This window comes from Seriola lalandi, unplaced genomic scaffold (genome assembly GCF_002814215.2).
Source record: "Seriola lalandi dorsalis isolate HSWRI2012SDOR001 ecotype SW California unplaced genomic scaffold, Sedor1 jcf7180002055009, whole genome shotgun sequence".
Classification (NCBI taxonomy): domain Eukaryota; kingdom Metazoa; phylum Chordata; class Actinopteri; order Carangiformes; family Carangidae; genus Seriola; species Seriola lalandi.
The window spans coordinates 246099-256447 of NW_019525552.1; the positions used below are offsets into that span (position 1 = coordinate 246099).

The 10349-nt window shown below is 42.1% G+C and overlaps 1 protein-coding gene across 1 annotated transcript; it reads right to left on the bottom strand.

Annotated features, from left to right (window-relative positions):
- Positions 1 to 753: 753 nt before the first annotated feature.
- Positions 754 to 5768, bottom strand: atf3 (activating transcription factor 3). Its single transcript, XM_087171578.1, has 4 exons — positions 5614 to 5768; positions 3941 to 4200; positions 3714 to 3821; positions 754 to 3329 (listed from the first exon to the last, which is right to left on the bottom strand). Exons 2-4 carry the CDS (start codon positions 4196 to 4198, stop codon positions 3015 to 3017), a joined length of 681 nt encoding a protein of 226 aa, XP_087027704.1. The 5' UTR covers positions 4199 to 4200; positions 5614 to 5768; the 3' UTR covers positions 754 to 3014.
- Positions 5769 to 10349: the final 4581 nt, after the last annotated feature.

The window sequence follows — 10349 nt, forward strand, 5'->3', positions numbered from 1 at the left end:
CCCCCCCCCCCCCCAGCAGCCAACATGTCCGCTCTTGTCCGGTGAGTTCACACGGAGGAAGGTTTGTAGATGAACTCGTGTTTATGTTATGAAGTTTTCTACTTATGAAAATTGAGGAGCCACTGAATGAAAAGTTTAGTGCCTCAGCCTGAAGCTTTGGGAATGTTTGCTTCTCTTTGTTAGTATCTTACATATTTTCTTATATTTTTATCCTTATGTGTTTTCAGAGGACAGAGCAGGTTGGTGCTGATGTAACTGGGCAGCAGAATTAGTGTATCTGTGTTACTTTAAGCAAAACAACAAATAATAGCTGCTGATAAATTATTCAAGGCCATTATCTCAAGATTAAACTTAATTATTTTTGTTTCATTATTTTGTTGGATGAAGATGTGACGCTACAAGACCGAGACAACACAAACTAATTTCCTCTCTGGTTTCGTCAGAACATTATTAATCATAAGCTTCACAAACGTGCTGGATTACCTGAGACACAGGTGAACCTAGAAAACAGTGAGGACAATAATGTGTGAATCGTACAGTTACGGTACAATGTAAATAAAGTATATATATTAGGACCAGAACTTTTAAAGCTCCTCCAGTGTAAAGGTGTGTGTCCATGTGTAGTGTGATTATAGATCAGCTCTAGCTTCTATATTAATACTGTGAAAGGATCAAAGCCTCAGTCCACAGAGAAATGACATTAATCATCATTATTGTGTCTAATTATGTTTAAAAACGACAACATGGGTGGAATCATATGCAATACATATTTTTAATTAACAAAGTATCAAAAACAAAAATCAACAGGTCACAAAGATGGAAGTACACGTCGGTATTAGCAGTGCAGTTGTGTCCGACAGCCTACACTTTATTCTTTCAGACTACGATGCTCCGACAGTCGAGCAGCTACAGACGTGAAGCCGCCTCCAGGAGAAACAGGCACAGCAGAGAACACACTCGTCCAACTCAGCAGCCATGACTAACAACAGGACAACCAACCACAAATACAACACACACACACACTATGAACACACGCAGACGCCTGCGTCCTTTTAACCGTGTGACTCTCAAAGTTATTTTCTTACATAACACACACGTTAAACAATATAAATCTTCTGAAACATAAAATATAACACTTCAGTCCTCACCGTGAAGCAGTTTACTGTGCTGTTTAAGAGCATTATGCTTAAATTATCACCCTTTGGAGTGTTTCTTAGATGAAGTGCTGGGACTTATCCAAATACTGATAACCAGAGTTTCAACACGGCTGTTGACGAACACGTTGCTTCGTATTTGAAAAGAACATAACCTCTTAACTCTGGATCATTGCACTTCCTCAGTTTCTGTTTGCGCAATAAACCACATTTCCCTTGAGGGATGATTTCTCTGTAAAATTAACGAGCCAGAGAGAGGAAGAGGGAGTGGAGGGTGAGGGAAATATTTGGCATGAATTGAAACCCAGATACTGGTTAGGTCCAAACACACGGTGTAATATCACGTCATCTTGTGTAACTTCAGAGTCAGGCGTGTTAAAGGACGAGCCAAAAGCTGATGCAACACTTCTGATACCTAGCTAATGATATCTAGTGAACATAACTTCCCAAATCAACGAATATTAATAAATACATTTTTCTTTAAAATAACAATCGTTTCTTTTCATCTTGTTTTGCTCTGTCAAAACCAAAGGAGGCATCTGGTGTTTACATACAGATACAGTTACAGAGTTAATGCGCAGTGAAACAATATACAAGATTTTAGGTAGAAAACAAACATGTCTGAAAAATAACACTCAAGTCATGTAGCTTCATCGTCACAGAGGATGTACAAAGCAACACTAGGTCTGTTTAAGAGGGAACGCAGTGATAATTAAAGTGTACTTGTGAAATTATTTACAGTATCCAATTTTTTTTGGACAGCTTTACGTACAGTAGATTTCAGATTGTTAAGAAAAGTAATGTATCGTCTGCATATATGATTATTTGGCCATTTTTTACTTTGTTTTAAGTGCAGAATTATAACAAACCATGCCTGCAAATTACATTTCCCTTTGTGGCTGCTACGTCTACCCTGGTTGACATCCATCATCCTGACTTCTACTCTTGAGAGGTCAGCTCTTTAAACGAGGCAAGATAATAAACATGTGGCGTTGACTACTACAGCTTTGCTTACAGTAGATTTCAAATTGTTAAGAAAAGTACGTTTTTTTTTACTACATTTTAAGAGCAGAACCATTATAAACCCCGCCTGCAAATTACATTTCCCTTTGTGGCTGCTACTTCTACCCTGGTTGACAGACCAACATCCTTTAAACGGGCAAAGAAAATAAACATGTGGCATCGACTTCTACAGCCAGCGTACGTCCTGAGTGGTTAGTAGTAGCAGCAGATTTAGTATTTCATTTTGTATAAAAGGACAAGCAGACAGGGTTGATACAGGTCATACAGTAGTTACTTAATAAATAAATATACTATTTTTCATAAACTAAGTCTTTTTTAGAGTCAGTGACTTGCAGCTCAAACTCACTCACATATCATCCTGCGTCTACAGTTCAATCATGTGCCTTGATCACCTTGAAATCACGCTTTGGTACAAAATCCAGACTCTATTCAAAATACCTGTAAATAAAAAAGCAGTTGATGTTTTTGTTTTTTTTTTTGGTTTTTTTTAGTGCTTTAGCATCTGTCCTTGGCCCTGACTAAAAAAAAAAAAAAAAAAAAAAGAAATTCATAATGCATGTCAAGGTGTCCATCGTACGTCACTTTTTGTCCAATCAGCAGCTACGGTTTCAGGGAGTGGGTGGTGCTGAGGTCACGTTATGACACTCTCTGTAGCAGCTTTGTGGATGCTGAATGAGAACGAGGAGCCGTCAGGAGGTGGCGTCTCACTGTCATTCTCGTGTCATAAGTCTACGGCGGCTCCACCTGCGTCTCGAACAGTCTCAGCTGCGTCAGAGACGGCGGGCGGACGCGTCGCATAAGTCTTAGAAAAGTGGCAAAAACACCTGCTCGCTCAGCTCATAGGTGACTGGGGCAGTGAATGTGATCGAGGGTGAGGAGTCCTCCATCTAGAGGTGCTACTGTAGAGGTGGATGTGACTGAGGAGGAGGAGGTGATGGAGGAGGAGGTGAGGTTGTGGAGTTGTAAGGTGCTCTCCTTGATGTGCTGGATGAACAGGTTCCTCTCGTCCTCAGGCGTCTGGCCGTTCTGGGCCCGGACGATGCAGGTGGGCCGGTGCAGGTTGAGCATGTAGACCAGCTGCTGCTTCTGCTGCTTCAGCTCCTCGATCTGAGCCTTCAGGTCGGCGTTGACGCTCTCCAGCTTCTCCGACTCCTACAGAGACGAGACGAGGGCGGAGGGAGAGGAATCGGTTATTGATATTGTACTCTTGTGTTAATTTGGATGTTAAAGCTTCTTGTTAGAGCTTCTTTGTACTTTGGATCTTAAAGTTTGAAAGTCGTAAAAAGAGATTTGCAAAATACAGATAATTTTACAATGGCTATAAGATTTAGTTTGCTGAATTCACACTGAGAGATTTTTAACAGCTTTGAGTGTTGACACAAAAACATTAAGTAAACACATGGAAAGGTTAAAAAAACAGCTGAACTTCATCTGGTTTTAATCTTCTACTTATCATTTTTAAGTCCTTTTAAAAAAGTGATACAAAAATCTGAGAGCTCAGTTATTTTTCTCAGATGGATGGAGGATGAAACGCACCTTCTGCAGACACTCCGTCTTCTCCTTCTTCTTGTTGCGACACTTTGCAGCAGCGATTTTGTTCCTCTCCCTCCTCCTCTTCCTCCTGTCGTGCTCCTCGGTTGTCAACTAAAAATCAGATCAATTATACACTGTCAGTATTTTACCCCACACACTCAATAGGGAAAACACACTACGCGGTCAGTGCCCGAAAATACAACAATGACAACATGCTGCAGTCGCCTCACCTCTCTCTTGACTCCCGACCCGCAGGGGAGCGCGTCGTACGCCCGGTCCGAGCTGGAGCTGGCTCCGTCCGAGCTCATGTCGGCGCTGAGCCCGTTGGACAGGCGCTTGGTCTGGATGGCGAGCCGCAGCTCCTCTTTCACGATGGGCGTGAAGTTGGTGAAGTCGTCCAGGGTGAGCGAGCCCGGCGGGGACAGGCAGGGCACCAGGGCAGAGCAGCTGATGTCGGCCAGCGAGGGACCCGAGTGCTGCAGCATCATTCTGGAAACACAAGAGATCACGTCAGTCAGAGTCACACAGACGGATCTCACACAAAGATATTCAAAAAGTCAGCTCATAATACTGATAATTTCATAAAATATAATGAAAACACACCAATTATCTCAGTATGAAGCAGCACAAACACACAATATGTTACTGTAATAATATTATAAATGATTCAAGAAGGTTAAATTTATTATCAAGAACCACAGACAAGTAATTAAGAGTCTGTGTGAATATTAGAGTGAGAAATAACGACAGAAAGAATTTAAAAATATTCAAACAAAAAAAAGTTTTGTGTTTAAATATCAAGATTTCATGTTGAACAAGGAGAGGGAGGAGGAATAAGTTATAGTCACAAGTGCATTATGCCAAAACCCCAACCATCTGAACCCAACTCAAATATTTGCCTTTTTGAAAAACACCATAAACAATTAAAGATGATGAGTAGGTGTGGAGGTTTGTTATCTAAACAGGGGAGTGACTCATGGAGAGTTATGACAGTTTGATAAGATGATTATGATGTTTATGTCAGATCTGGGAGAACATAACAAACTTTCATGCAATACAGGAATTACATGATCCACTGATTCATGAAGCAAACACATAAAATAAAGTTATTTACTCCTATAATATTGTCATAATGTCTTATAGTGAGGAACTTAATGGTGAGTTATTATTGTGATTTTCCAATTCATGTAACATTGCCATTGATTTACATCATACTTGGTCAGTTTTCTTTGTTACTAAATCACTTTTTTTTTTTTTTTTACATTTAATCTCCATAAAATTTCTCAGGTTTTGTATAATATCTATAGATTATCATTTTAAATGTGTCCAAGAATAAGAACAGCTGTTTTCCATCAAATGACACCTTTGAAAGCTTAAAATAAAACAACCAATAAACTTCAGTTATCTCACAAAAAGAAAGATAAAACACACAGACACACTCTTGGCATCCTAAAGAAACTAAGTGTACAGACATGTTTTTAGAAATGACAGAAGAAAACGTGTAAATCTGATGAACAATCAGGAAAACAAACACGTTATAAATGTTAATCAAACAGCTGTTAAGTCATAAATCTGCTTCTGCATTTTGAGCCTAAAGGTTTTACATTTGTCTATATAAATATATTTTTTGTATGATATCTATAGATTATTGTTTAAAATGTGTCCAAGAATAAAAACAGCTGTTTTCCATATAATTGCACCCGAAAACACGTTTAAGAAAACAACAATAAACTTCAGATGAACAATCAGGAAACAACTGTGTTATAAATGTAATTTACTTTTAAGACTTTTCTGCCTGAATCTAATGTGACAGAAAGAAGCGCGTTTTAAACTTTTACCAAAGTGTCCCGGGACATCCGCGCGCGGGGAGAGCACCGGGACTCCAGATGTGTATAAGAGACAGTGTTAAAGCTGTAGAGTGAGCGGATGAGGTGAGGTGGCTGTGGAGAAAACGAACGTCCCCCCGTGACACCGTGAGCTCGTGCCTCTTCTGTCTCTGTCTCCTTCTTCTTTCGGTTCCTTCCGCCGCGTTTAGTTGCTGCTTGTAACCGGCGCGTTGCATCACCCCGCTTTATATCGGCCGGGAGGGGGCGGGGCCGCGGTGACGCAACGAGGAATGCTACGAGGGAGGGAGGGGCTGAGAAAGGAGGAAGAGCAGAGGGGGGTGACGTCATCCTATTTATAGAAGGCTGATCCTGCGATGATGCAATCTTGCAACCCCGAGCTGTTCTGCCATAACAGGACAGGCCACCCCCCCTCCCCTCCTCCTCCCCCCTCTCCTGAATCTTTTCCTCCTCTTCCTCCTCTTCCTCTCTCTCTTCTTTCTGTCCTCCCTCTCCTCCTCCTCTTTTTCCTCACTCCTTTCATTCTTTCTCTCCCTTTCTTCCTCCCCTCCTCTACCTCCTCTACTTGTCTCTTTCTCTTTCTTTCTTCTCCTTTCCTTACTTCATTGTCTCCTTTCCTTTTCCATCCTTTCCTCGCCCCTCCTCTTCCTCTTTCTGTCTTTTCTTCCTCCCTCCATCTACTCCCAGTCTTCTCCTCTTTCTTCTAGTCCTCTACCTCCTCTTCCTCACTTTTTTCTTCTTCTCCTTTCCCTCCTACCTTGTCTCCTTTTCCTTTTCCATCCTTCTTCTTCCTCACTCTTTTCCTTTTTCTCTCCTTCTAATTTTACTTTTTGTCTTCCTCCCCCTCTCCGTCACCTTCAACGTGAGATAGTTAAATAAAGTTGTGAATAAAAATTAAAACCTGAATGAAACTAATGAATTAGTTCTCTCTCTCTCTCTCTGTTCATTCCTGAAGTTCCTCCTGAACGAGTGATGGACTCTTCAGGATGAGTGACACCACACGTTTATTTATTCTGTGCTGACATCTGTCCGGCCGCAGTATAAAGCCCCGAGGTCCGACCCAGAGACCGAGACAGAGGCATGGACCCTGATGAAGATGATGATGATGATGATGACGAAGAGTCCCCTTTTTTATCTGATATTAGGAGGATTTTCATTTTTAAAAAACTGTTTCCCAGGAAGTGAGGAGGTGGCGGTCGGCTGGTCGGTAGGTGGAGAAGCTGCATGTTTGTGGTGTGAAACACGGATCACAGTGACGAGGCTTTAATTTAGTCTACGACTCTTAATGAGTCTTAATGAGTCTTAATCAGCTGATCTTGTTTACTCTGCTGCTGAAACAGACGGAGGATTTCCTGACAGGAGCAGAGAGAGGGAGTGTTTTTACCTTCAAAATAAAACAGTATTCTCATCATTACTAGAACAGATGATATTACATGTAGTAGTAGTTACCTTAACTAACTAACTAACTAATTAAACTAACTCTGTAGTGAACTTTTTTAAACAGCTGAAAATATTTAATTTACTTAGCTTTTAATTAATTCTCTCTTATTTTACTCTTCTTACTCGTTTAATATTTTTATTTAAATTCTAACATTATGAATTACAGCCTCCAGCATTCGTATAATATACTGTGTACTTCAGCACCTTGAGCTACTTCTCTTGTGCCGAAAGTGCTTTATAAATAAAGTTTATTATTATGATCATATTTACTGGCAGTAGCTGGCGTTAGTCGTGGCAGGAAAGTATCACAGTGGCTTAGTGGAAGTACTTGTACTTTCCTAGTCATAGAAGTGAAGTGCTGCTGGTTGTTGGAGAATTAAAGTGATGAAGCAGTTTAATTACAGGTCAGTGTGTCACTGTTCATATATTTAGTGGCTGCAGGAGAAGTAGAAGCATCTGTTCAGGAGTTTGTGCACTTGTTCCTGTGAGAGTTCGGAGCTGGTGTTGACACCGTGGGGTCGCTGTGGGGTCGCTGTGGGGTCGCTGTGGGGTCGCCTCGGACCGACCTCAGTTCTGCGTCTCAGTTGTTCGACTGGGGCGAGTCGCTGGGATAGTTTTCCAGAGTCACAGTCACAGATGTGTTCTGTGTTAACACAGGTCTGTTCTCAGTCTGAACCCTGCCCTCTGGTGACCTCTGCCCCTGACCTGACGTTAACTACTGAAACCACCAACGACAGGTTTTCTAGTAGATGTCGGTCTGACTTTTTTAATTTTTTTATTTCCAAGCTGAAACCTGGAGCTCCTTTCCTCCGCTGCCTTCACTTCTTTCTTGTTTTTCCTTCCGTTGCTCTCATTTCCTGTCATTTCCAGCTCGAGGCCTGACTGCTGTAATCCAGAAACTTCCAGTTGAGTTTCTCCTCCCGGCACCTTTCACTTTCGTTGACTGCAGTTTTTCTCAGAAACAATATTACTTACAAGAGATTGTGAAATGCAGAAATCGGCTCATGAGAAATTGGCATCATGACAGCTCGTGGCTTTTTACCCAAAATGCACTACAGGACAGGAAATGTGACTTTGCGCCATTTCATATCTGTTGTCAGTGTGTGATAAGTGTGTGTGTCTTCACCCAGTCTGGGTCACGCATTGTTTCCAGGGAAGCCTTCACAGTGTGCAGGACTCACCTCCTTCAGAGCAGATTTTCCATTCAGAGCAGCTTCGTATTCTGCCGGTCATATAACCTTGGTGTCACAGTGCAGAGCAGGCAGCTGTAAAAACCATAAAATGGTTAATAACCAACCAAACGGTGTTTCCCTGCTGAGGATTACATCAGGCCTCAGGGAGGGAACCTCACAAGTTCACAGTCCTGATTAACAATTTCTAGATAAGATGAAACGAAAACTTAAAACTTTATTGTTTGCTCAGGCTCCAAACTCAAAACTCGACCAACACCAAATTAAAATGATTTAAATTAATTTAAAGCTTCATGTTTCTTCTTCTTCTGTGTTTTATTTGAATTGTTGATCCGTAAGAAATAAAAACCATCTCAGTGTAGTTTTACATCTCCTCTCTCAGGCTTCTCTCTGGAGCTCTAGTTACAACAGGTCTGTGAGCCAATCAGAAGAGAGGAGGCTCTGAGCCTCTCTTCTGATTGGCTGACTGTTTTCTGAGTGATCAAATAAAAATAAAGCAGATTTCAGGTAAAACACTCAGAGAAACCAAATCCTGTAAAGGTTTGGATGGTGGGTCCAGGTGGGCGGGGCTTGGTGACTGCTTTGTTGTGACATCACAAAGTTCCAGAAGTCCTGACGGCTGGTTTTAAGGCTCAGTTTCTGAATACAGGCTGTGTGCATTTCTCTGTGGACTGAGGCTTTGATACTTTCACAGTATTAATATAGAAGCTAGAGCTGATCTATAATCACACTACACATGGACACACACCTTCACACTGGAGCAGCTTTAAGTTGAAATAGTTTTCATCCAAAACATCACCAGTGTTGTGTCACTTCGTATCCGCCTCAGGAAAATATGTTTACAGTGTGTGTGACATGTCGCAGCTCTGAACCCAGCGTCATGTTTTAGTTCTGGTTTCCTTTTGGTTTTGATTCATGTGACCTGAGCAGACAGACCGGCTGTAACACACATGTGTGTTTAGAAACATAATTAATAAAACGGTAAAATGAAATGCAGTGACACAGGTTCTTCAGCAGTGACGGGAAGTGACATCATGCGGTTAAAAGTTTCAACTCAAAGTGTCAGAGTGTACAGAGGTCGCAGGGACTGTGGGTTTAAAGTCTTTCTTCCCGCTCGCTGTGTCTCAACCACTTGGGCAAAAGGATCACTTCCTGTTCTGAGAAAGCACTAGCACCACGATCAGACCGTCGTATCCGGGCCAACTCCGGCCTGTCGTTCATCACGTAGTGCCTCGGTCTGAGCAGAAAGAGAGCCGCCACAGTGAATCTGTGTGTCCACCTGAGAGACAAGTGGTGCTGCCGTCAGAGGCAGGCGGCCATTTTGTTTTCAGGTTTTCCGCCTGTCTCATTCTCATGGACACGATATCTCAGTAACGCCTTGAAGGAACTTCTTCAAATTTGGCAGAAACATTCACCTGGACTCAAGGATGAAGTGATTAGATTTTGGTGGCTTAAGGTGAAAACTCAAGGTCGGTGTGACACTTTTTAGCCATTACTCAAGACTTCACACAGAAATTATGACAAAATTTCTCACAAATGTTTAATATTTTCTCTGACTCTGGATAAACAGGGATGTAACGGGGAACTAGCCTGAGTGGCGGAGGGATACGACCACATGGAAGTGATTGTAGTTCTTGTTCAGCCCATTCTGATGTGAACCACCTTGAGACGGTGTGAACCCGGTCACTGCCTTCAGACTCTGGGCAGATTGAATGAATCCTCTGATGCAGTGAAGCTTGTGTGTCCAGTTTTAGCTAATGTGCCGTTTACGAGACGATGCCTCAGAGAAGCTGCGTCTCATTACAGATTACACATTCAAAGTTGTATTTTTTTCATGTTAAGAACAACAATCAAGAGAATACCGTGGCTGAGAGGCGTAAAAACACACACACACACACACACACACACACAGTCCCTCTCAGCAGGCAGACGGGTGTTGAAAAGTTTATGAGGTCAGTGTGGTAATCCAGATCGATGCTGCGACGTGAAGTCATGGCTGACCCTGTTGACTATTAATACCATATGATCGGAGCGCGAACCCGCCAGCTAAATATTACATTCTCTATTTTTACATGTGAAGGCTTTTGGCCGACGCGCTGTGTGTGGTCACACCCACCGGCTGCAGGCAGAGACTCCACTCTGCTGTTTGTTTGTCAGGATTTCAG

Bases quoted from the DNA above. Each gene is read 5' to 3' on its own strand.
- atf3 (XM_087171578.1), bottom strand. From the start codon at position 4,198: ATGATGCTGCAGCACTCGGGTCCCTCGCTGGCCGACATCAGCTGCTCT. The intron at 3,822-3,940 runs GTGAGGCGACTG...TCTGATTTTTAG, and splicing joins GGTCGGGAGTCAAGAGAGAG to TTGACAACCGAGGAGCACGA. The intron at 3,330-3,713 runs GTGCGTTTCATC...TCGTCTCTGTAG, and splicing joins AGACGGAGTGTCTGCAGAAG to GAGTCGGAGAAGCTGGAGAG.